The sequence below is a fragment of the Dipodomys ordii genome, unplaced genomic scaffold (genome assembly GCF_000151885.1).
Source record: "Dipodomys ordii isolate 6190 unplaced genomic scaffold, Dord_2.0 Scaffold27, whole genome shotgun sequence".
NCBI classification, from domain to species: domain Eukaryota; kingdom Metazoa; phylum Chordata; class Mammalia; order Rodentia; family Heteromyidae; genus Dipodomys; species Dipodomys ordii.
The window spans coordinates 6,766,671-6,794,227 of record NW_012267243.1 but is presented as its reverse complement, the minus strand read 5'-3'; the positions used below and the strand labels follow the sequence as shown (position 1 = coordinate 6,794,227).

General features: G+C 40.4%; 1 protein-coding gene across 2 annotated transcripts; it reads right to left on the bottom strand.

Annotated features, from left to right (window-relative positions):
- Positions 1-8: 8 nt before the first annotated feature.
- Positions 9-27,557, bottom strand: LOC105985284 (quinone oxidoreductase-like protein 2). Of its 2 annotated transcripts, none has more exons than XM_013015771.1 (10): positions 27,486-27,557; positions 27,282-27,390; positions 25,114-25,210; positions 23,049-23,107; positions 22,471-22,536; positions 21,610-21,719; positions 20,491-20,572; positions 15,881-16,062; positions 13,350-13,578; positions 9-445 (listed from the first exon to the last, which is right to left on the bottom strand). In XM_013015771.1, the coding sequence occupies exons 1-10, from the start codon at positions 27,533-27,535 to the stop codon at positions 377-379; spliced, it is 1,053 nt and encodes a 350-aa protein (XP_012871225.1). In that variant the 5' UTR covers positions 27,536-27,557; the 3' UTR covers positions 9-376. The 2 variants fall into 2 exon arrangements, with proteins under 2 accessions (XP_012871225.1, XP_012871226.1); XM_013015772.1 differs by having other exon boundaries at positions 13,350-13,493.

Sequence of the window (27,557 nt, the reverse complement as noted above, 5' to 3'; positions counted from 1 at the left end):
GGACCCCTCTGTACAGTATTTTTCACAATAAAAATCTTATTTAAAAAATAGCAGTCACTGGAAATTGATGATGATGCATAATTAGAATAGAGAAGATGGTATGGAGGGGAGTAATATAGAAAAGGTGAGAATAAAAGTTAGCAATTGTTGCTATACATCCAGACAACACATCCTGGTTTGGGGGAAGATAATTACTCTCAAAAAGGCACAAGTTTGGGCAATAACCTCTCTGGTCTTATTGGTTCTGCAATAAGAAAGCAGAACCAAAGATGACTGATCCCTAAGATTTTAAAGATGAGTCAGTAAGAAATTCAAGTTTGGAGGGAGGATGATGAATTTTGAGCCATGCATGTTGAGTTTGCTGCTGAGGTGAGGATCATTTAAGAGACAGAAGCACCTTGCCAGTGGATTTGCGCTGTATCACATGAAGGAAAGCATCATTGACCTAAAAAAAATGCAAAACAAAATAGGGTCAGATTTGCATATATACATATTTCTATTTCTTGATGTAGGTCAAGTGGTAGAGTGCCCACAAAGGGTAAGGCCCTCTATCTAACCCCCAGTACCACAAGTGATATGAAATAAAATCAAATATCTAAATATATCATTTTTTGGCTAGTGATGGCAATCAAACCGAAATATATCTTAAATATCTTAAACATCTGTATCTTAAATATTAAGATACAATTCCAATAAACTATATACACTAGCAATACCACTGAATAACCAATTACCACAAATGTAAAGAAAAATAATACTTAAGGATAACGTATCCTTGGTATTTCTCTATCTAAACCTATGACTTTCAATGTTGTCAGTTAAAGGTCACCAGTTAAAAAGTCCAGATGCCAGCCCAGTCGTCCTTGTGATAATTCTGCTGTAGTTGTTCCATTTTAGGACTGCTCCAGCTTTGGAAGAATGGAGCCTCTGGCAGAAGAACCAATCATTTTATGTGATTTTTATCTTTTTATTAAAATTGTCTTATTTCCCATGTAACTGAAATTACAATCTATCACAAATCCTTTTTCATAAATGCAAGGTTATAAAACAAATTAAAAAAGCAGCTGCAGTAATCATAGCAGTGTGATATTGGTGAAAAATAGAAAAATAGATCAATGGAGCACAATAGAGAGTCCAAAAATAGACCTGCACAAATATAGTCAAGTGATCTTTAACAGAGACGTGAAAGAAACTTAATGGAGAAAGGATTGTCTTCTCAACAAATACTGCTAGAAATGCTAGCTACCACATGCAAAAAGCTTTTACCCCCTCAAAAAATACCTGAAAATAGATCACATACCTAAATGCACAATGCAAAGCCAGAGAGCTTCCAGAAGAAAACATAGAAAAGAAAACTAGGTCATTTGGGGTTTGGCAAATGGGGTTTTAGATATAGCATCAAAAACACAATCCACAAGGGAAAAAATTGATAAGCTGACCTCATTAAATTAAAAAAACTTCTCTACAGAAAACATTATTAAAAGAATGAAAAGAGTCCAGGTACCAGTGGACAACTTCTATAAACCTAACTATGTGGGAGGTGAAGAACAGGAGGATTGCAATTTGAGGCCAGCCTAGGTATGAAACTTGAGACAGCCTACCATCTCAACCAATAACAAGATGCAGTGGTACATGCCTGTTGACCTACTACACAGGAAGCTGGTATCAGGAGAATAGTGATTCCAAACTAACTCAAGCATAAACTTGAGACCCCCATCTCAACAGCTAGAGCAGTGTCACACTCCAGTCATCCTAGCTGCATGTGAAACATAAATAGGTGGATCATGGTCTAGGTATACACATGAGAGGTTATTCAAAAAGTAACAAAGAGCTGAGTGCTCGTGGCTCATGCCTGTAATCTTAGCTACTCGGGATGCTGAGATCTGAGGATCGCAATTCAAAGCTAGCCAAGACAGAGAAGTTCATGAAGACTCTTAACTCCAACTATTCAGGAAAAGCCAGAAGTGGTACTGTAGCTCAACTGGTAGATCACTAGGAAAAGAAACTCAGGAATGGCACCCAGGCCCTGAGTTCAAGCCCCAGGACTGGCACCAAACAAAACAAAACAAAAAGTTACAAAGGCAAGAGAGAGTTTGGGAGTGTGACTCAAATGATAGAACACCTACATACCAAGCACAATGCCCTGAGTTCAAAATCTCAATATCACCAAAAAAAAAGAATGAAAAGCAAAATCCTCATAGAAAAATCTTTGGAAAACAGATATCTAATAAGGGCTTTGTATCTAATATATACAGAGAATTCTTAATGACTAAGATCCAAAACACTAATATCAAATGTTGCTGTGGAATACAACAGGGACTCTCATTCATTGTTAGTGGACATACAAGATATTACAGCCACTCTGGAAGAAAGTTTGGCAATTTCTTAACTAAACATACCACTATCATACAGCCCAGCAATAGTATCCCTAGATATTTACTCATAGGAATTAAAAACTTAGGAACACACCAAAAGGTGCATGGGAATGTTTGCATCAGGATTATTCACAATTCACAAAACTTGAGAGGAATTAAAGTGTCCTTCAATAGGTAACTGAATAAACAAATGAATTCATCCATGCAATCAAATAGTATCCGATAGAGATGCACTATCAAGCCATAGCAAAAAATAAAAGTCTTAAATGCATGTATTACTAAATTAAAGAAGTTAGTCTGAAAAGCCTACATACATGATTCCAACTATGCGACATTTCAGAAAAGGTAAAACTCCAGACATTAGAAAGATTAGTGATCACCAAAGATAGACAGATCAGGGTAAGGAAGAATATATGGAGCCCGTGGTTTTTCTTGGTGCAATGAAGCTCTTCTGAATGATACATAAGAGTGGGTATGCATTGAGCAAAACCCACAGAATTCAACACACAGAGTGAAGCTGAAAGTGGACTATCCATTCCAATACTCTTAATGTCTTGGCATTGATCCATTAGCTATAACAAATGCATAACACCAGTGCACGGTGTTACTAATAGTGGAAATTTAGGGCAATGAAAGAACATATGAGATTTTTCTATACTTCTGGTTGATTTTTTGTATACCTAAAACTGCTCAGCAAATAGTCCACTTTTAAACAGAATAATCAACATATGAAATTTAAAAAGCAATCAGAAATGAAATAGATATGTTTCATTGCCTTCAGATAATATAATTTACAGAGAAACACTAATCAAAGCAGCACACAAAAACAGGTCATCAGGCTGGAATACAAAATCATCTTACAAAAATTATTGCCATCTCTCTACATGAGAAATAATCAAGTAGGAAATATATCAGAAATAAAATACTGTTTTTGTCAGATGCCAGTGGCTCACACTTATAATCTTAGCCACTCAGAAGGCTAGGATCCAATCTAAGGACTGCGATTCAAAGCCAGCCCAGGCAGACAAATACAAGAGACTCCATCTCCAATTAACCAGCAAGAATTGGAAATGTGGCTCAAGCAGAGTGAGTGAAAAAGCCAAGCAAGATCATGAGGCTCTGACTTCAACCCCCAGGACCAGCACAACAATAAAAGGAAGAAAAGAAATAAAATACCATTTCTCAAAGATAACCAAGACAGTAAAGTACTTACAATAAACATAAAGACTAAGACACAACCTCATCATCTTTATAATAACAATAAAAAAGAAAAAGACACAAGCTAAGTACTAGTGGCTCATGCCTATAATCCTAGCTACCTGGGAGACTGAGAATTGGAGGACTGAAGTTCAAGTTCAGCCTGGACAGAAAGATTTGTGAGTTCCCTTCTCAACCCATAGTTTGGTGCAGTATCATGCACCTGCTATCCCAAACCACACAGGAGACTCATAAGGTGTTAGGCCAGCCCCAGTATAAAGGTCCACAATACTCATTCTCCACAGAACAGAAGCAAGATGTGCTGACTTGTGGCTGGGAAGTCTAAAAGATGGCTTGATTATGGCTCAGGTGCATCAAGCTCTGCATAGCAGGGTGGGCAGTGAGGCCTTGTCCTAAAAATAAACAATGGAAAACAGGGCAGGGGGTACGGCTTAGCAGTATAGGATCCATCTGGCAAACACAAAACCTTGAATTCAAACTCCTAATACTGCCAAAGATACACTATATTCATAACACTGTTTTGCTGAATGGTAACTTCTTTGCACATCTACTTAAAGATAATTTTTTAAATTTAAGCCACATAACCCTATGGAGAAAACCATGAAAGTCTATTAAAAGACATGAAAGAGTGGGATAAATGCACATATATCCCATGTACAGATTGAGACAATTTAATACTGCAAAAACATAGATCTTCCTCAAACTAATACATAAAATCAAAATAGTTCCACTGGAGAGTTTAGCCAGAGTTGTTAAGAAACTAAACAAATTCATTCTAAGATTTATCTTAAAGGATAAAGATATATAAATATATAAGTCAAAATTGAAAAGGAAAAACAAAGGTCTAAGATTTACCCTTCTATGTATTGAACATACCTCAAGATTGCACACAAAAGGCACTATGCTGCTGGTCTAGAAGTATGTATGTGAACCAAAGAAATAGAATAGAAAGCAGAGAGCAAAGTCATAGATATCCTAGAACTTAAAATAAGATGAGTGGAGCACCACAAATCAATGGAGAAACAATATATTATTTGTTTCTGGGAAACTAAGTACTATTACCTTATATAGCCCAGTTCAAATGTGATTTCAGATATATTAAATCTTTAATAGATCTATAAAAGTATATACTCTATAAAGGTCCTGGACATAGCAGTCCATGTCTATAGCTCCAGCTACTTGGAACTTTGAGGTAAGATCATGGCTTGAGCCCAGGAGTGCAAGGCCAATCTTGGTAACCCAGCAAAAATAACAATAGTAAAATCTACAAAGTTAATAGAGAAGAGAATCATTGCAACCCATGAGGAATGAAGGACTTGTGAAACAAATCCTTGATTACTTAATCAAGTCTTTGATTACCTAGACAAGAAGAGCAATAACATTACAAATTTGGAAGGAGTCTTTTGTTTTTTTTTTTTGCAAAGTCTCAAATTAGCATCTAGAACCTAACTACCCAAAGCATGGGTTCAAAGACAAAGGTTTCTGAAACACCTGTGCTTATTAAATGCACAATCCTGAGCCCCATCTACCTTTACTGAATCCTAACCAGATCCTCAGGTGATTTTCAGGCACCTCGAAGTTAAAAACATGCAATGAACTTCCCAATATAGAAAATTGTACACAGAAACTAAATTGCTATTCAAAGCACCGGAAACTTGAATAGCATTGTACATACAGGTAAGTGTTCTGTCACTGAGCTACATCCTCAGCTAGCTAGCAAATACATAAAGAGATGCCTCAATTTATTAGAGACCAGGGAACTTCCAATTAAAATACCATGCTACTTTATAATTTATCATTTGGGCAAAAGTCAGCAAGTTGGACATTGTTACATGTCAACAGGATAACAAATGAATGAGGATGCTCATATACTGATAGTAGGGGCATTCATTGGTCAAGTCATTCTGGAGAGTAGCTGGCAGCCAGATGAAATATGTTTGGACATATCCTATGACCCAACCACCTCACTCCTGGGAAAACGTTTGCATAAGTCCCTAAAGTCACCCACATGAAGCTGCTTGTTACCTTACTGATTATGGTGGAATGGAATCAAAGTTTGTCACTAAGGAGCATATTTGGAAGCTATAGGAGATGCATGCCATATACTCTATGTAACAGGATGAAACAGTGAACTAGCTACAGGAAACTTAAGAAATAGACAAAACTTAAGAGCACACCACCAATTATGGAACTCAGAAACAAATTAGCATACAAAATAAGCTCTGTGTTTTATGAGGAAATGTAAGTCCACATCTATGTAGTAAACATGTCACAAAAACTGCTCTGCAGGTGGGTGAGGAGAGTCTGTGGGGGAGGAGGTTAAAGAGCACAGGGAAATACAGACGTGTAAATACACAGACATAAAAGCAAAAGAGAAGCCTTGCAAGGTGCAACAATAAAGATGAGCTTTGAAAAAGAGAGTTGTGGTTATAACTCTCTCCATTTGAGATCCTCCACAAAAGCTTCCAAAAAGGTAAATAAGTGAAAACTAGAAAAGGAATAAATCAATTGTGGCCACCGCCGTGCAGCATAAAATACTTGTTTTCAAAAATCTCTGCCCTGCAGGACTTTGTGCCTTACCAACCTAAGCAAACCTGAGGCTCACTCCAAGGAGGTGATAAAAGATCTTGGACAGATGTGACAGATGCTGGAAACACTCATTCCCCTGTTGATTATCTCCAGGTGACTCACAGCTGCATCACTCTCCCTGTCGGTTGAAAGTTGCTTATTCCCAGAGATTTGTCATAGCCCAGCAATAGAAAACACTTGGAAAAATGAGAATTATTCACAACAATGACACTGCTTCCCTAGGCATCCAAGTGATATGAAGTATCTCCTACAAGCAAATGTTAAAATAAAAAGAAAGCCATGCCTTCAAGGGCTAACACTTAAGGCTTACTATTCTATGAATAAATCCTCACTAAAATGTACCATGTTTACCTGCCTTCCTTAAAAGATAATACTGTGGGGGAATGCATAGGTTTTGCTCCACGAGGATCTCCTGATTGTGAACATCTGTTATCTCATTCCCTACTTTACAAACATTTTGGCATCTCTCTACGTCCAGTTGCCGCTTATGTTGTGATTGTACCTGCTTCTAAAAATAATTCAAGTCTGTCCCTTCCTACCTGGTGGTTTCTGTCTGAGCTGAAAAGCAGACAGCTGGTGGTGTTAAGGACTGCAAATACAGAGTCAGAGACTAAAAAGTGAAATGCACAGCTTAAAGTCAGTCTTCGAAGAGCAGGCTGCATTTCAGAGAGGGAGTCTGCATCATACTAATGTCTAGATATACAAGCTGTTCCCAGCACCGCAGTTCTCTGCCCTGAGGTGGAAGAAGCCATAATTAAATTTGTCTCTAGAGATATACAACCTGAAATTTGAGGCAGAGTAAGGATACTGCTTTTGTTTTAGGATGTAAAAGTTCTGCTATTGGAATTTTTAATTAGCTCATCAAATTGGAATAATCAGAGTTCTTATAGTCCCTGAATATATCATGCTGATTCATGCTTCCCATTAGAAATTGGCTGTTCCTCTGTTACAGCACTATCCTGAGATCTTTCCAACTAAAAAATAAACTCCTTAAGGTCAGAACTAAATCTTCCGGTTTTTTATTGACTGTCATACAGGATGTGTTCACTGAGGGTTTGATGAATAGAATAAATTCATGAAATAATGAATGAATCTATCTGAGATTATTTATAAAAGGTTAAAAAAAACTTTTGATTAATGATACACTATTGTAGCTGAATTATATCTTACTCCAATACAGGTAGCTCTGAATCTTCTTTTGAGTCAATCAATGCATTTCACCAGGAAAAAAATGAGAACACTGGTAACAAACAAGAATATGAATACATACTTATATTATTGTTCACCTGGAGTTAAGCTCACCAGCAGATATCACTACGCCTCTTACAGTGGCTAAAATTAAACAACTGACAAAACTGAATTCTGACAGATACAGAGCAACTAGACCTTTCAGACATAGTTGGTAATGTTGCAGAATGGCATAACCACTCTGAAAAATACTTTAGCAGCTTGTTAAAAGATTAAACAAATCAGTAGAAGCAAAATTCCAAAAGACTAAAATAGACAGCTTGATGTTGGGCGGTCTGCACCAGTTTCTAGACCAGAATTCCATCCAAAAGAGAAAACCTGGGTGCTCTGGGGCTTTGATAGAAGGCCAGTAATAATGGCCTTGTCTTCAAAATCGTGGGATGCAGATCCTTGAATAGAGATGTTTCTGAGCAACTAAGGCAGAGAAAAAGAATTATTGATATGGTCAAGTTTTTCCCTTTTTAATGAGCATCAATTCTAAGAGCATCATTATTTTTAGGTTTCTGCATCCATTTCTTTTATATTCATCATTTAGAAACAATTATAATCAAGCTTGGGCTCTATCATTCTTAGCTAATGATAAAGACTGGGGGAAAATAAGGCAAATTAAATATCTGTCAAATGTTTATACATATACTTAGCATATTACCTATTAATTGGAGTCCTACAACAGACAAAACCATGTGTCTCCACAAAATATGTATATAAATGTCCACAAAAGTTTTGTTCATAATCTCCAAAAACTGAATTCAAGCAAATATCTACTAACCAGTGAATGAATAAACTCACTGTGGTACTTCCATACAATGAAATAGTACTCAGTATTAATAAGAAATGGACTACTAATACACTCAACCACCTGGATGAACCCCAGAAGCCTTATGCAAGGGTGCCAACCTTGAGTGAAAACACTAAGGAACAGTGCACAGGCCCTGAATTCAACCCCAGTACTGGCACAAAAAGAAGGAAATGGGGACAGCCAAGTGCCAGTGACTCACACCTGTAATCGTAGCTACTCAGAAGGCTGAGATCTGGAGAATAGAAGAAAGCCAAGGCAGAAAAGTCAATGAGACTCCATCTCCATTAACCAGCAAAAAGCTAGGCTGGAAGTGTGGCCCAAGTAGTAGAGCACTAGCTGCGAGTGAGCAAGTTGAGCAAGAGCATTAAGTGCATGAAGCCCTAAATTCAAGCCCTGGAACTTAAAAAGAAAGAGGAGAAAGAAGAAGAGGGGGAGGAAGAGATAATGATGATCATCCTTCCCCCAGGAAAGCAGAAGAAATCAGTGACATAAGGAAACATAGCCTAAGGACAATGGTGTCGGAATACAGCTTAAACAAGCAGCCAGGTGGCCAGGACTGGGTCAGGATGTGGATCAGCAGATATGAGATACATGTGAGTAACAGCAGATATAGGCAAAAATGGCTACAACTTAACAGACCATTGCAATTGAAAAAATAGTTTCAGTGTTAAAAATATTCCACCTAGGCTGGGTGTCAGTGGCTGACAGCTGTAATCCTAGTTACTCAGGAGGCTGAGATCTGAGGATCATGGTTCAAAGCCAGCCTGGGCAGGAAAGTCTGTGAGACTCTTATCTCCAATAAACCATCAGAAAACAAGAAGTGGTGCTGTGGCTCAAGTGGTAGAGCGCTAGCCTTGAGCTGAAGACCTGAGGGACAGCGCCCAGGCCCAGAGTTCATGCCGCACGACCAACAACAACAACATATAAAACTCAAGCAAACAATTGCTATTAAATCTGTTCATGTGGCAATCTCAGCTGACCTTTAAATAATACCCAAGCTGTTTAAGTACCGTCAGATGAAGAAGTGCATGGTAGATTCATACAGAAAACACTCTGCACATCTAAACAAATACCCTCTTCTGACACAGAAATCAGGGCAATTTATGACTTGCCCAGCACAGCATAGTTATAACTACAAATAACAATAAATTCTAGTTAAAATTCAAAACCTATCATTCTAATCTGCCCTCTGATATGACAATGCAAAAAGTATTATCATTTAAAGAAATAGAAAAGGCTCAATTCTATATCTTATAGGAATGGCATATGATTCATAGAATAGTTACTAAATTCACTATGTTCTACATTTCATATCTCATTTAATCAAGGTAACTATTGTAAGAGGTGGGGTAAAGTATTGCCCCATTACAGTTAAGGAATGAAGACCTATAATTGAATGTAGCCAATGTCTGAACTCTGGTGGTCTGAACTCATGGACTCCATGCTCAGTCATTCATTCAACAGATACATGAATGATTGCTAAAACTGAAGATATTGAGATATAGATACTACATGCCCCTGATTGCATGTTTACAATCATATAAATATGAACTATCAAGGTTAACTCTGTAAGACACATTTAGGAGAAAATACAAACTAGGATGCACTGGTCTTTCTTTTTTCCATGTTACTTTTATTTTTTGTATATGTGTCAGTCCTAGGCCCTGAGTGCTGTCCTTGGGCTTTTTTGCTCAAGGTAATGCTCAACCACTTGAACTTCACCTCCACTTTTGTCTTTTTTGTGGTTAACTGGTGATCAGAATCTCACAGACTTTCCTTCCTGGGATAGCTTTGAACCTGAGTAGCTAGAATTACAGGTGTGAACCACTACTGCCAGGATCACCAGTCTTTCTGATACCATACATATTTTCTAAATTCAGTGCATGTTTCCCAAGCCCAAACTAGTCCTGATAAGTAATCTGTATAATGACTAATTTACATGGAAAAATATTACCAAGACCTTAAAGCTCAGTGAAATTAAGTATACATCCATTAAACAATCTCTTTCTTTGTAGTAGTAGGGTTTAAACTTAGGACCTTGGGTTTTCTATGTAGGCACTGTTCCATTGAGCCTCACCTACAGCTCATTTTGACACTGGTTATTTTTGAGATAGGATCTCTTTTCCTGCTCTGATGTATGTCTAGACTATAATCTACCTACTTACACTTCCAGCAAAGCAGAGATGAGCAGCTCATGCCAATACATCCAGCATTTGGTTAAGGAGTTTCACAAACTTTTTCACGTGTATCTTCCCTATTTCAACCTCCCAAGTAGCTAGGATTACAGGAGTGAGCCACCAGTGCTACTACCTTCATTTTCAAAGAACAAAACACATAAGTTCTGCTCAGGAAAATACACTAGTCTTAATCATTTGTAACGCAAACTTTCAAATTTTATTCTTAACTTATTCTTATATTAGTTGATGCTGCTATCAGTAACTCATAGATAAGAAATGTTTTTGGTTTTTGCTTCCTAGTATAATAAAGATACATATAAGGTAGCATTTTCATCAGCTAAAACTTGCTTTTTCTGTTTCAGTGAGATGGCTACATAACTTCTTGAACAAAATGACCGGGCACTATACTAATAAAAGCATCTTTGGAGGGAGTGTTTAATAAACATATTAAATAAAAACTAACTCTCGAGTAAGAAATTGAAAATGCATTGCCTTTAACTTAGAATGCTGTGTCAATAGTTATCTGTCAAATTTGCATGTGCTAACATTTCCTTACTGGAAACATCAGTATTTCTATATCACAGTTCCCAAAAGGGCTTAAGAGATACAAAATTCTGTCTCTCTGCTGGCTTGCTTCTCTCTTGATCATTTCGCCCTGGCTTTATTAATGGTTTGCTTCATATCATCATGTCCATCTTCATAAATTTCTTTAGAACATTCATTAATCCCTCACTAGGATCTATTTGGTGTCCTAGGAAGGCTTTTCTCTCTCTTTCTATTCTTTTTCAATGAAGTCAAGTCCAGTCAGTTTCTTAACCAAAAGATTTGCTATCTTCTCTGTGAGATGCCCCTGAACATTCTCAATGGAACTTGATGGAATCCAGTTAGGTAATAAAGATTTTCACAAACGTATCATGCCTAATAGCACCAAAAAGGAAAGAATGAAAAGAAAAAGAAAAGAGAGAGGAAGAACTTTGATGTGGACAGTTATATGATCATCTATCTCTGGCTTTTTTTTTTCATGGCTGAACAGCACCAAAATACATCAATGGTGAGAATATTGTGGCCAACTCAACACTTGGCTTCTACTCCTGTACTGCCTGGACATCCTTTGCCTCTACCAACAAATCACACGATGATGAAACCAACAGATGGAAAGAGGACTCAGAAAACCCAAACTACTGGTTTGCAAGTATTTATGCCACAAAACCTTTACTGCAAAGAAAATACATTGAAAAGTGAAAATGTAAAGTTTCTCTTGTCTCAGCTGAGATTAGGTTCCAGAACCCAAGTAATTCAGATGTACACTGGTCCACCCCATATCCACTCCATGACTTCTAAAGTATAGTCCAAAGCCACTGATAATGTCCTGCTCCTTCATTTTACAGCTGTGGAAACTGATGGTCTACAATTTCTCAAAAAAGGGGAATAGAGTAGCAAAGCTGGCAATGGAGCCCACAGTTTTCTAGTGATCAATCAGGACATGCCAAGCACATAGCTGTCCTTTTGACTCACACACCAAAAAGATAAAGGATGGAAACTGTAATTGAAATTCATGTGCCTCATCTCAGGACAAACCTTGACGATGGAGGGATTGGTAAGCAGGGAAGTCTGGTAGTGACAGCTGCAGCCCCACTAATTCACAGTTGAATAAAATATGGCCTCCCTCTAAGGCTGACCAGAGAGATCCAAACAGTTTTGCTCTTTGTTGGCATGTTTTTTTCTTTTACTTCTGTACCCTTAGTCTTGTATATAAGTGTATCTGATTTGGGAAAGGAAAGGGGAAACACAGAAACAGTGGGACAATGGATGAACCAATTCAACAGTGATACTCACTAGACACTATGTTGGAAATGTACTTTACAACTTGGAGGGAGGGGTCAGGAGGAGGGAAAGTGGGAGAAAATGAGGGAAGGGTTACATTGCAAAAGGAAATGTAATCATTACCTGATTTATGTAACTGTAATCCCTCTGTACATCACCTTTGCAATCAAATTTAAATTAATGGGCTGGGATGTAGCTCAGTGGCAAAGCTCTTGCCTAACAAGTGCAATGCCCTGGGTTCGATCCCCAGTACCAAAAAAGAAAAGACAAAAAAAATTTAAGGGGCTGGAAGGTGGCTCAGTGGTTGAGTGCTTGCCTGGCATGCATGAGGCCCTGGGTTCAATTCCTCAGCACCACATAAGCAGAAAAAGCCAGAAGTGGCGCTGTGGCTGAGCTGAAGAGCTGAGAGACAGCATCCACAACCGACCAAAAAAAATTTTTTAATTAAAAAATAATTAATAAAAAAGAAATAAAACAAATTAAGCCAAAATAAAAAGGCTTGACGGTGACTGCCCAACAGATTCAAATTTATAACTACATTGCATATGCACATACACAATTCAACTTTGTCAGAAGTTTAAGCCACATTAATGAGCCTGTGGGAAAAGGAGTAAGGGAGTGAATAATCAACAAAGATGATAACAACAGTGACTTATCGATGAATTATAGTTTTATATTATCAGGTATGATCTGTGTTCTGTGCACAGAACCCCAGCTTAGATCATCTGGTTGCACTTTGAAGTAGCTGTATTTGAAAATCAAAGGTCAAGTCAAGTGCTTCCATCTTAGGCTTGGAGTATGTTGTGGATTTCAAGGTTCATATCAACATGTATAAATTACTTTTAAAATACTGTAACTTACCTCTGTTTGAGACATCAGTGACACCAAAAGAGCCCTTAAAATTAAGTTTCACACTGCCCCTAACTCGCCAGACATTTGCCCAGAAGATGGCTAGCAATCCTGTCACTCTGAAGCCTGTAAAGCCTCCCTTCTCTACATGGCATTGCCTCTTTTTAGTCCACGAAGTGTGGATTTATGGTAGCCAAAGATAAACTTGCCAATAGTTTGACAGATTGTTTTCTGGATGTATTTGTAGCATATTTCTTCAGCGTGTCTCACCTCCTCCAGCTTAAATGTGGCTCCAACATGTGGCTTGATGCGCCCTTGCTGGCAGTACTGAAGTGCAGAGGACAGGCTCTTGGAAAAGACAGTAAAGTTCTGTTGCTTGTAGCGACCCCAGTAGAGACCCATGGCACAGATGTTCTTCAGGAGCAGCAAGTTGGAGGGAATAGATGCAATGTTTCCTCCAGCAAATCCCAACACCACAATCCTGCCCTCCCATGCCAGGCTGAAGAGAAGGAAAAGAAATGGTAAAGACCAGTGGACATTTACTTCCATTAAAATGGTTACTATGTGTATATACGTATATATACATATGGAAAAGGAAGAGAAGGAAGAGCAATGAACATTTACATCTATTAAGGTGGCTATAGATGTATTTTAAAAAGGGGGGAGGAGGCTGGGAAGGTGGCTCAGTGGTAGAACGCTTGCCTTGCATGCTTGAGGCCCTGGTTCGATTCCTCAGCACCACATAAGCAAAAAGAAAAAAGCCGGAAGTGGCGCTGTGGCTCAAGTGGTAGGGCACTAGCCTTGAGCTGAAGAGCTGAGGGACAGCACCCAGGCCCAGAGCTCAGGCCCCACGACTGGACCCAAAAAAAAGGGGGGGGAGGAGGAGAAAAGTTGGTGAGGATGTAGAGAAACTGAAGTAATCCCATCTACTTAATAAGTGGAGGTAAGAAGACCTTAGTTCCATTTCCTGGTAAAAGCACAAGATCCTACCCTACAACAAACTAAAGCATAAAGGGATGAAGGTATTACTCAAATGATAAGAGTACTGAGTACTTATCTACGAAGAATGAGGCCCTGAATTCAAACCTTAGGGCTACTATGAGAGAAAAAAATAGTCCAGTTTGAAGATTTTGAACTTGAGCTGTAGAAATAAAACAAACACTAGAATTAAGGATTATTGCTCTATACGAAGTTTAAGACTCTTTCATGTCATGGTGCTTCTTGAGAACATTTTAAATAATCTACAAAAATTCACAAGTTTTCTAAGCCCATTACTGACAAACACCAAAGTACATGCTACACAGTAAATTATAAAACCTTTGTGTACATTTTTGCTAAAAGAAAATGTTTGGTTTTTGCTTTATCTGCTTTCCTTCTTCAGAAGGGAACTGAGAAGCTGTTTCAAAACATTATCCAGAAATCAAAAAGGGAAACAAGAAGGGTAAGTCTACTTGGTCTACATATTCCTTCTTTTGCTTCTTCTTTAAACACAGTACCAGGTATTTTACAGTGCTGATCAGACATGAATACAGCCTGTCTCTCAGCTCAGAGGCTTTGATTCCAACTGGATTCCTTCTGTGGGTAGGCTGCATACTCTCTCTCTCTCTCTCTCTCCTTCTGGTTTTCTCCTTTAAACTGAAACAAACTACAAAATGACACTTGTCAAGATGATACAAAAAATGAAAATAGGCAAGACATGTTTGGTAAACACCACCTCAACATTCAGAAAGCTGAGGTAGAAAGATCACCAAGTTCAAGGCCAACCTATGCTACATAGTGACTTGCACAGTTAGGGTAATATAGCGAGACCCTGTCCCAGAAATAAAAGAAGAGAAAGAGAGGAAGAGGGAAGAGAATGAGGGCAGAAAGGGATGAAGGATAAAGACATGGAGAAATAGAGAGAGAGAGAGAGAGAGAAAGGAAGAAAAGGAAAACTAATGCTCTCAGAATAGTCCAGAATCCCTGGTTGGAAACAAAATAAGAACTGGTATTGTATAATAACCACACTAAATTTTTAGCAGTGTTGTTTTTTAATACAACAAATCCTGGAAACACACTGCTGGCTGCAGAAACCAGTAAGAGCTGGACTCTAGTGGCTCACGCCTGTAATCCTAGCTACACAGGAGGCTGAGACATGAGAATCTTGGTTCGAAGCCAGCCTGGACAGAAAAGTCCTTATGAGATTCTTATCTCCAATTAACCACTCAAAAACTGGAAGTGGTGCTGTGGCTCAAGTGGTAGATTTCTAGTCTTGAGCACAAAGAGGCTCAGGGACAGTGCCCAGGCCTTGAGATCAAGCCCCACAACAGCCCGGGGGGGTGGGGGGGGTGGGCAGGTAGGAAGAGATTGAGAAGAGAGAGAAACAGCAAGATCAGGAGAGCTTATACCTCGATGCGCCATGAACTGGGGGAGGAATGATTGCCACCCTAGAAATTCTAACGTCTGAACAATGATCTCCTAAAGAATGCCCCATGAACATAAAATAGAAGGGGTTAGCATAGCTGAATTAAACACATGCATAATTTCTAAAGCACTTAACATTGCCAACTGGAAAGTCTGCAGTCATTTTTTGGATATTTTCCAGTTGGGTATTTTGTTTTTGCTATATTTAAGCATTTCCTGATTTTCTCTGCTTCTATTCCTTGTCATCCTCCTACTCAGCTATTCCTGTTGATGTCTACAGGAGAAGTGAACAGCAAAGACAAGAGAAAAGAGAGAAGCAAGCCAGAAGGAAGACAGAAGTACAGAAAAGTTCAGCAAGCCTCAGCTCCAGCCCACTCTACACAGACAATGGCACGCACCTGCGGAGAGCTTCCAGAAAGGCATCTCCTCCCACCATGTCGATGGCCACGTTCACCCCACCACTGCCCACCAGATTCTTCACTGCATCCTTCAGACTTCCCTGACTGTAGTTCACGCTGTATTGTGCACCCCTCTTCATCGCCAGCTTGCATTTCTCATCACTTCCAGCTGCAGCTATTACCTGCATAAAAAACACAAGATTTCCAATGGTTCCAAACATTATTCTAAGAGGATGCACCCAGTCTCCCTAGACTCCAGCCAACATCAATGAAACCAATAGCTAAGATCATTCAAGAGATACTCTGAAAGTTTTCTTCAACTGAAAATAAAACCCACCATTTACTAAGTACCACCATGAATCAACTACTTAACATACAAGCTGGCTAGCAACCTAGAAGTCAAAAAAAAGCAACATATAGCAGTATGATGGGGGAAGGACCTAAGTTCGAACAAGAGCTATCCAATCTCCATCCATAAAGTCAGGGAAAGCTTCCCAGACCATAAAACCTAACACAGTAGAAAGAGCTTGAGGTCAGAGAGATCATGGTTCAAATCCTACCTCTGCCACTTACCCAGCTATGTTATCATAGACAAATTACTTAGCAATAATTAACATAATATGTCATTATTTTACATACATTAATGGCTCATTTAGTCATAATAGATCAATAGAATATGTTCTATTATTGCTCCTGTGTTATAGATAAAGAAATTAATATAAAATAAGCTAAGTAAGGTGTCCAAGGAAGTTCACAGAGTTAACAGGAAACAGGGCTAAGATTCAAACCCAGTTAATCCATCTCTAGAGTTCATGCATTTGCCTTGTACTTCCTGGTAACACTTCCAGGTCTGGTTGGTAAAATACACTTATTTTAAAAATTAAATGAGCCAGGCACTAGTGACTCATGCCTATAATCCTAGGAGGCTGAGATCTGAAGATCATGGTTCCAAGCAGCCAAGCAGGAAAGTCTGTGAGACTCTTACCTCGAATTAACCACCAGAAAGCCAGATATGGAGCAGTGGCTCAACAAGGGGTAGAGTACCACCTTTGAAAAAGCTGAAGGAGAGCTCCCAGGACTCAAGTTCTAGGCCCAGTACAGGCATAAATAAATCAATAAATCACTCTACTTACAGCATTTGAGAAACAAAGAATAAAATAAATTAGTGTCCTATACATGTAAGCATTTCTTCCATTTAAACTTCAGAAGGACATTTTCAGAAAGGGTTGATTATTTCCAAACCACAGAGAGAGGCAGAGGCATAAATTCAGATACTTATCAACCCAAGGTCATCCAGGTAGCAGGAAAAACAATTAATTCAAAGCCAACACTGCCTTACTCCAAAGTCTATCCTTTTTATCTCAACATCCAAGAAGAAAACAGTGCCTAAGGTCCCATACAGATGGCAGAGCTGGCTGCCGGCCACTCACAGAGAGATAGAGGGTTTGGAAATCTGCACAAAAGATGCAGACCCTTCAGCATCATTCAAAGGCGCCTCATTAGTGAGCAACCCTATCACCCAAACATTTTGTCCCAAGTGATGCTCAGAACCCCACTCACTCCAAGAACATCATTATCCTTAAAGGATTCTAAACTCACTGGCAATTGTTTGAAACTGAAAGCTCCTCTTCAATGCCCCTCAAAATAGTCCAGCTCACTGACGGCTATTCACACACACAGGACCACAGTGGAAAGACACTAGATGAGGGTCGGGCCCCTGACTGCATCCCAAGTTCTCACTATGTCTCAGTGAGACCTTCGGCGAGTCAGAATTCTCTTGGTGCCTGGCTGTCTTGATCTGTGAAACAGGGAAATAAACACTTACATTTCCCCTCTCCCAGGGGCTGTGGGAAGGTCCAGTGTAAGATAATTACTTCGGAAGCAGCTTGAAAAACTGAGGATAGAAGGTGTGATCAAAATGACCTATTCTGAGTAGGTGACAAGATATCACATTTACTTCTGTTTAAAACCATTTTTCCTGGGAAAGAAATGTTCTCGATGCGTGCATATAGAATAATATCATGTCATTCATTTGGGTCAATTTTAATACCCAAATTGAAATGACTTTTCCATTTCACTTCTGAGAGAACTTCTTGAAAGAAATGGTACCATTTACCTTTCTAGAAATGTTAGTCAGTGGATCTAGACAAGGGAAATTCTGATCCCTCCCCTCCAAGAGGAGCTAAAATCCATTTCACTTCACATGAAATGTGTTAATGTTCCACGAGAAGCCTCCTAGAGCCGAAGATTCCCTGTGGAACTTTCATGCCCTTCCCAAAAGAAGTCAGAAATGAAAAAGGAACAATAACTCCCCACAGAAAATTCCAAGACAATTCAAGTATCTTCAACCCTGTGTGTACATGCACTTGCCATCTCAATCTGAGTCGCTTGCTTTACAGAAACCCTGCACTTGACTGATCTCACCAGCCCCAAAACTAAACTCTCCATTTCCTCCTGTGCGCTCAGTCTCAATAAGTGGCAATTCCAGAAGTTAACCTAGTTTGCTCCCTCCCACTCGCTGTCTAATAATAACAGGATTCGCTCTTTAAGAGATTCTTACTGACATGCCACACCTTGTAATAGGCACACTGCACATGTAATCTCAACACTGCCCAACAACTCTATAAAGAAAGCAGCATTTTACAAATGAGGAAAGTTATTAAACTAGAAGTAGAGCTGGAATGAACACCTTTGTCAGGCTACCTTTAGAGTCTTTGTTTCTCTGACCAGCCAGATGTTCTATGGTCAGTAAATTTTCTATTTTTTTTCCACTTCAGTCGGACTTTGACTTCCTTGATTCAGGCAATCTAACATCTGGCTTGCACAACAAAAGCCACCACCATTATTCTCTCTCTCTCTCTCTCTCTCTCTCTCTCTCTCCCTCCCTCCCTCCCTATCTCTCTCCTTTTTTCTTCTTCCTTTTCCTCTTTTTTCTTCTCCTTCCTCTTAACTCGTCTCCTCCTTCTTCTCATCCCTCTCTTTCTTTCTCTCTCTCTACTCTCTCCCTCTCTCTTTGCCTTTGCCCCTATCCCTCATCTCCACAAGCTACCAGAGTAATTTCCTTTTAGTGTAACGATGATGCCAGGCATTTGTGATCTTAGCACTTAGGAGGCTGAAGCAGGAGGATCCAGAGTTCAAAACCAGCATAGACTACATGGTAGGACCTTGCCTCAAAAAAGCAAGGATAAGCATGCCAGCCAGGCACTGGTGGCTCACACTTGTAATCCTAACTTCTCCAGAGACTGAGATCTGAGGATCATGGTTCAAAGCTGGCCATGGCAGGAAAGCCCATGAGACTTTTATCTCCAATTAACCACCAGAAAACTGAAAGTAGCGCTGTGGCTCCATGTGGTAGAATCCCAGCTTTGAGCAAAAAAAAAAAAAAAAAAAGCCCAGGGACAGCGCCCAGGCCCTGAGTTCAAACTCCACAACTGACAAGAAAAAAAAAGATGATCATGTCATGTACTTTTTTAAAATTCTTAAGAGCCCCCATGAGTCTGCAATAAGCATTCCAATTTCACAGCTACGAGACAGACCCTCATGATCTTGTCTCTTCTTACATCACTAATGCACCACTCATCATCCCCTGAATCAAGTCTGTGTACAAGAGATGCCATTTGCAATTCCCTGGATGCATGATGTCTTCTCACCACGAAAATGCCCTTTCACCTTCCATCGCCATCACTGCCATCTATTCAACTACCAGTCCCTCAGGAGACATGGTAAATGTCTCCCTTCTCTCTGACACCTACAGCCTCAGACTTGATTTATTCACCTGTTCGTACATTCATTCATTAGTTCTTTCATTCAAAAAACAGTTCTTGAGTGCCCACCATATTCCAGGTACCATGCTAGGTGCCAGGCCTACAGTGATGAACGACACAGACTTCTTCCTGCCTTCATAGTGACTACAGTCCAGTTGGAGGGAGATATTAATGACACAATTGAAATTAAATGTTAATGACACAATTGAAAGAGGCACCACACAGTGAGGTATGCACTAAGAAAGGAAATACAGGGTGTTGTGACATCATATATAAATAGTGGGAGAAGAGACTGGCCTAGCCCAAGGACAGAGAATATACCTCTAAAAGAGTCACATCTGAGTTTAACTCTGAGTTGCAGAGGGAGACTAACATTTAAAAGGCCCAAAGTGAGGCAGCCCTTTCCAGATTCTAGTAACTGAAGTGGTAAGTGATATCTTGTTAGGTCTCCTCCTACTCGATAAACACATGGCAAGGCCCTCATCTGTGTGTGTGTGTGTGTGTGTGTGTGTGTGTACGTGTGTGTGTTGGTCCCAAGGTTTGAACTCAGGGTCTGGGCATTGTCCCTGAGCATTTTTTTTTGCACAAATCTAGTGCTCTACCATTTGAGCCAAGGTTTCCCCTCTAGCTTTTTGGTGGTTAATTGGAGATGAGAATCTCATGGACTTTAATACCTGGGCTGGCTTCAAACCACGATTCTCAGATCTCAGCCTCCTGAGTAGCTAAGATTACAGACGTGACCCACCAGCGCCCAACCCAGCACACAATTTTTAATAAATGAATAGATAGATTCCATGTCTGAAAACTAGAGGTGTTTTTCTAATAGAGACTCTAACATGCAAATACCTTGGCCTGAAGCACATTTGTTGCCACATCAATCACTGCGAGTCCTGTGGCTCCAGCTGCTGCCGTCACTAACACAGTTTCTCTGTGCCAGAGAAGGATAAATGTTACTGTGGAAACCTTCAAACTCCATCCAAAAACATGACTTCAGGAACATGTTAAAACTAGACCAGGTAGAGCAAGAATGTTACAGATCATTTCATTCAAACCCTTCATAAACATCTACCACCAGCCTTTAGAGATGGAAGATTTATGTAGCTTCTGGGTCAGTGCTAATTTGGTCCAGTTTTGAAGATGTCCTGGGACAAAATCCCTTGATCTCTCCAGGCAGTCTCTCCTTCCCGGCAATGGCCTTTGCACAACCATCCAATTTACACTTCAGAAAACTTGTCCTAAAATGGTTTTCATAAATACTGCCTGACTTTAGAAGGCAATAGTCACAGAATGATTACTGTTCAATTAATCCCAATAGTTGGGAGCAATTCTGAGAGTTAGCTTTCTGAAAAGATCAAGAGGCATTTTCCCAGGTAAAAGGGGAAGCTTCGCCATTATTGAGTTGGAAATGCCCTACTTGGCACACCCGACCACATCTCACAGAAACAAATACCACAGGCCTCCATGAAACTAACATGAAGGAGTTTAAATAAGACAGCTCTGAGCTAGGCATGGTGGTACACTCTTGTAATCCTTCATTCGGGAGGCTGAGACAGGAAAATCATGAGTTCAACGTCCGTCTGGGCGACATAGTGAATTTCAAACCAACATGAGGTACATACAAAGATCCCATCAAAAATAAAGAAGAATAAATCAACTCCCTAAACTTTTAAGATTTTCCTATGGAACGATCCTTAATGTGGTTAGGTTTGAGAGAACCATTTTTCCAAAGTCATTTTGACCAAATTCCCAGTGTCCTAATCCCAATCAAAAGGCTGCCCCTATCATCTGCACACCCCAGTCTCAGTGATTGCATCCCTTTTTGCCTTTCCTCAACCAAAATGAACATGACCTGATGAAAAATGGAAGGGAAAGGTAAAAGCAAAGGTGAAGAGAAGGCAAAGAGAAGGGAAAGCCTTATAGGGACACCTGTACCTTCTAGCACTCTATCATCTACAGAGTCCTTACCCAGGCTGTGTACAGGCCCGATGGTCTAGAGCCAAAATTGCAGTGCCATAAGATACAGGTAGGACAGCAGCCTCTTGTAGCGAGACCTTTTCTGGAACCTGCCATAGGCTCTGTGGGAGACATAACAGTGAGTTAGAGATTAAGCATACATACCTAGAGACAGCAGCTGCTGGTTTGATTGAATGACTAATTGGAAATGAGAAAATACATGCCTGCAACCAAGTCCAGCGGAAATTCAAGCCGAAGCAAGCCATGGTAGAGGACTTGGGTATCTGTCCAACTTCAAGATTCTAAGACTGGAATCTGGCTTCAAAAAGAAGCCAAATTATTATGGGAAACTATGGCCAGCACGGATGAACTCTTAACCTCAGTAAAGCTGGGGTGTGGGGCAGTCCATGTAATGGATACCACCAGGGGGCACCATTCACATCCTGCTCAATCATAGCCACCTTGGCTGGCTACATTCCCAAAGCTATGAATTTCAAAAGCTATGAGTGTGGGGACAAGTCCATTATGTTCAGCTCAATTTTCCAAACCAGTTTTTCTACCAAAACAACCTAAGTTCCAGCTGGACATCTAGCCAGTTGCTCAAGCACTAATAATAATAATAATAATAAAAGCCCCTTTGCACTGAAACACTCCACACAAATGAAACTCCATGCCTGGATAGTTACACCAAGAAGAGAGGAGATTGGCATTTGAAAAAACGAAACAACACTGCTTGACTGAGAAGCAAGATACCACCAAAACAACTGTAAAAAACAAAAGTGGGAAGAGTAGAGTGGATGAGGAACAAGGGAGGGGTGGAAATTAAAGAAAACAAAAGGGAAAAAAGATTTTAATGTTGAGACATAGGAATACCTTCTGGTCAGTGATGCATTCTTCAGCCATAGCATTTAAGCCAGTCACACCAATAACTCGATCTCCCTAAAGGGAAAGTAGCATTAAGAATATTCAAATGTATGCCCCCTTACATTTTATCACCTCCTCCTGAAATAATCAAAGAATGAAAGAAAAAAAATATACCTCTGACTCCATAAGACACAGATTAACCCTAATACATATTCAGAGTTAACATTCATCAAATAAAACAGCTGGTTACCAAACCTATGTGAGCAGATTTTAGACAACAGGGAGGGAAAGGAAGGAAAAAGTTGCCATGAATTAGAATTCCAGTACTAGCTTCTTTCATTTAAGACTCAAACTTGAGAATCCTTGATCCTCTCAGTCACTCGAAGACTGAGTTGCTACTTTTTCTTCATAATAAAGAGTTTAAGGAAACTAGAAGCCCAAGAGATTTCTTCCCCCAATTCAGAATCTGTTTCTTACCCTCCTACCTCAATTTCCCTTTGTTGTCTGCTGGAAAAGCTCAGAGCAGCAAGACTTTGAAGGTACACACGAGGTTAACACATTTCTCATAGTCCCCACACATTGGTTACCTCTTTCACTGTGCTGACATCTGTTCCTGTCTCCAGTACTGTCCCAGAAAACTCCATTCCTAGAACATTTAAAGATGAGGTTATCTTAAAGTCAGTACATGGAGATATGTAAACCCAAATCCATAGGCCAGCTCACCAGTTTGTTTAAGTTGAGGGATAAAGTATTGCTCCTCAAACAGAAGAGTGAGCGTAAGATTTCATGCTCACACCCGAAAAAGCTATGGAAGTACCATTCTTAACCTTGACCCAAATGATCATTTCAAGAAGGTACACAAGCACAAAGAAGCACAAATGTACAGGTACTCTGACCCTGATCACCAGGGCCTTGGGACCCCAATGTCATGCTCCTCAAACTGTATTTATCTGTTTCTATGTATCCTGTGCTGAGCTATGAGGCCTCAAGTCCATGAACTGTGTTTATTCAGCTAGTTCTCAGTTCAACTGGGTAAATTAATGTTCTCTGAACTTCCTTCTTATATCTCTGAAATTCCTAGATTTCATGTTCACACAATTCCTACTTAAGGTGACAGGGAAATAACTCAATTGTGTGAAATCTTCCTCACTATGCAACATTGTAGCAAATACAAACAGAAAGAAATCATTCAACTCTTAAGACACAACCAAAGTAGAACATGGTGGTATTGGAATTTCACCATGAGTCCAGGCTCAGGATTAAATACTCTGGAGGTAGAGGTAAGATCATAGTGTCTGGTCAGCCCTAGGCAAAACTGTAAGACCCTATGTGAACAACAAACTAAAAGCAAATAGTGCTAGGGTATGGATCAAGTGTAGGTTACCTGTGCCTCCCTAGCAAGCTTGATACCTTGAGCTCAAACCCCAGTATGGCCAAAAAAAAGACAAAAAATATTCTAAGGCCAAAATATAGCAACTATGTGGCAATTAGTATGTCTCTAATAATATATTCACATAAAATATACATGTAGCTGGATGCTAGTAGCTGAATAGCCTTGCTATTCAGAAGGCTGAGATCTGGGGATAATTGAAAGCCAGGCTAGGCAAGAAAGTCCATGAAACCCTGACCTCCAATTAACCACCAAAAAGCCTGAAATGGAGCTGTGGCTCCAAGTGGTCAAGTGCTAGCCTTGAGCACAAAAGCTCAAGGACCATGCACTGGCCCTGAGTTTAAGGCCCAGGACTGGCAAAATAAGTAAATAAATGGAATGAAATGAAATATGCATGTACTGTGAACATCCTAAGCTCTTCTTACATCACTTTAAGAAAAAGACTTCCTCAACAAGTTATTTGCCTATATATTCAGGATCTAAAAGTAATCATATTGGGTAAAATGAAAATCAGACCGAGAACTGCTAAAAAAAAATGAAAACACTCTTTTTTTTCTTTTGGATACTCTGGCATTAGATTTCTTTGGGCACATGCTATGAGGCTGAAAGTCTTACCAGCAAATAGATTTTTATGATCCTTCAAAGAAAAAACAAAACTGAGGCAATATTAAAGAAAGAATAGGAATGACTAGGGACCGTTAATGATTCAGGATTATGGTTCAAGGGCAGCCTGGAAAAAATTAGCATCCCCTATCTCAACAAAACAAGCTAGGTATGGTAGTGCACATCAGAAATACCAGCAACTCAGGAGGTAAAACAAGGAAGATTGCAGTCTGAGGCTGGTGCAGGCAAAAACCTGAGACCTTGTCCAAAAGACAATCTAAAAGCAAAAGGACTATATTGTGGTTCAACTGGTAGAGCACTGGGTATGGCTCAAGTGAGAGAGCACTGGGTGTTACTTGAGTGGGAGAGTTGGTAGGGTATTTGTCTAGCAAGCACAAGATCCTGAGTTAGATCAAAAATGATTCTGATGAACACAATTCTAGTGAACACCTGAGGTATGAACATTTGTTATTTGTATAACTTTCTTCAAGGATTCATAATCTAGTGATCCTAACTAACAATGATGCTGAAATATCTCACAGATATCTCACTGATGGCAAGACAAAACCCACCAGAGCGTTGTCTGGAAGGGTGGTATGGCACTTCTGAAAACGTGCAAGATCTTTTCCTGAAACAGTCCTTCATTTCCCCCTACTCACCAGGTGTGAAAGGAAGATGGGCCATTTCCTGATACTGACCACGGCAGGCCAAAATATCAGCAAAGTTGACTCCACAGAAATGGACATCAACTCTGACCTGTAAAGAAAACAGAGCAGCAGAACAGAACAGGATGTACACTAAAGACAAAGCTCACTCAATTATTCAAAAAGATTGAATCAATGAATGAATGAATGACAACTAAATACCAGGCACCGGAAAGATCCAGCATGCCATCAGGAGGCAAAATGGACACAATTTCTTTGTGAAGCTAAAAATAGAGTTGGAAGACAGATATTATCCAAATGATAATGAAACCATATGTATTAAATTATAACTAAAACTACATTTTAATAATAGGAATGGAGGGGCTAAAAAAAGCACATAAATGGGGTTATGTGACCATTGGGGAAGTCAAGAAAAACTAAGAAAGTAACATTTGAGTAACAGCTTAGAGTTAACAATAGAAAATAGGACTGGAGGAAAAAACTGACACAGACAAAAAACAATGGTGTGTGCATGTGGGCAAAAGAAAATAAAAACCAGGGAGCCTAGAACACAGAGAAGAAAGAGAAGGGGGACAGGGCAGAAGTCAAGGGCCCACATCATGTAAAGACTTGTAGGTCTACATTGAGGATCTTCACCTTTATACTAGGAGCAATGGGAAGCTAGAAAGGGATTCTAAACAGAAGGATAACATAATCAAGCTGGTTTGGGAATCTGGAATCCTGGAGGCAAGCCTAGATCTCCAGCTTCTATGCTCAGGACAAAGGCATCATGAGGTACAACTATAGCAGCAGAAGGAAGACCAGTAGTTTCTCTACATCTTGCAAAGCCAGTGAGTGAGTGTCAGAAGACGGCCCAAGACTACCAGAATCAGATCACCTGGGACCTGTTAGAAATTCCAATTCTTGTGCCTCACAAATCAGACACTCAGGGCAAAAACAAATTAATCTGCTTAACCATCTCATGTGATCATGATGCACTTCAGAAAACCACTGGACTAGATGACATCTCAGCAGGGACTGGAGTCCCAGAAGAAAGTGTCATGATGGCTGGGACATGAAATTGACAATGTTTGTCAATTTATTTCAGAAATGGCCATCTTGTCAAGAATGCTTTTTTTTTTAATCTACAAAATTCATTGATTTTGTGATTTTTTTAAAGCCTCTGCCTCATGCCAAGTCTCATTTTAAACCACAGGATTTAATGGTGAATAAAAATAACCTAATTGCAGCTCTCATGAGCTAATTCCTTACAATGCAATATCTGGACAAATAAGAGAAACAAGGAGCCCAGCCTTAGCTAATGCATGCTGGATAAATGTCACATTCATTATTCAGACCTACAGCACACTCCACCTGGATTTAGAATGACTCAGCCCAGAGGTCTCACACATCTATCATCTCGGCATTCAGAAGGCTGAGACAAGAAGAGAGAGAGAGTTCAAGGCTGGCTTCAGCTACATAGGAACAGATCGTATCTCAAAAAAAACACCAAGGAGAAGAGGGGAGACAAAGGCATGCGCTTTCCCAGCATGTGAATCCTAAGAAGCAGACTTCCCGCTTGTGTTCATACAAATAATCCTTTTGAGTGACCGGATGGGGCTCCCGGCATGAGCCTCGCTGTGTGCTCCACGCAGTGGAAGGTTCTCGTTCTGCACACCAGGTGACACTGTGTCACCAGACCGGTCAGCAGGCCAGGCCAACGTGACTGACTCATTTCCGTGAAACTAAGCTAGTGCCAGCCCACAGCATCGCAGGGCACAGGGCATGTGTTCACAGGGATTTCAGGCTGCTTTGGGGCAGATAACTTGACCTTGACACTGAAGAGGAACGAAGCAAAAGTAAGGATCCGTTTGTGGGTGTGAAATCAACAATTTGCAGGCAGTTATGCAAAGCCCTGTGTACATCGGAATTCTCTTGTTTCTAAGGCAACAGCCCCCGGAGCCTTCCGGGGAGAGCGTCCTAGCCATGTGTTTGGGGGGCACTCTTCCCTAAGCACCTGTGACCCCCACTCTGTGAACTTGGAGTGACTCTGACCTGGCAGCTCAGGACCAACTTGGGCCCCCCTAGCTTGGGAACGGGGACGTGATTCAGGCGGGAAGCCTGCGGTGGTGGAGATGACTCGTGTGTGGAGGGATCCCCACGACTGGGGCCAGGCACCCTACCTCGTGAGGCTGGACAGGGCGGGGGGCCACTTCTTCAATGGCCAGGGGCCGCTTCAGCTCGGTGCAAAGCGCGGCTCGGTAGTGCCGACCGTGGCCCTGCCCGGGTCTCCTGTAACAGGGAACGAGAGAGAACTTACTGGGGCTGGGGCGCAAGGTGCGTCCCGGGGCTGCCCAGTGGGCCTCCGGGGAGCCCCGGGACTGCACCTGCGGAGCCACACCCAGGGAAGGCACCGTCGGCCGGCCAGCGCCGCCATGGCTGCGGGAGCGAGCCGCAGG

Bases quoted from the DNA above. Each gene is read 5' to 3' on its own strand.
- LOC105985284 (XM_013015771.1), bottom strand. From the start codon at position 27,535: ATGGCGGCGCTGGCCGGCCGACGGTGCCTTCCCTGGGTGTGGCTCCGC. The intron at 13,579-15,880 runs GTGCGTGCCATT...CCTTCTCTTCAG, and splicing joins TTTCTGGAAGCTCTCCGCAG to CCTGGCATGGGAGGGCAGGA. The intron at 446-13,349 runs GTGAGACACGCT...CATTTTTTTTAG, and splicing joins CCACATTTAAGCTGGAGGAG to GTCAATGATGCTTTCCTTCA.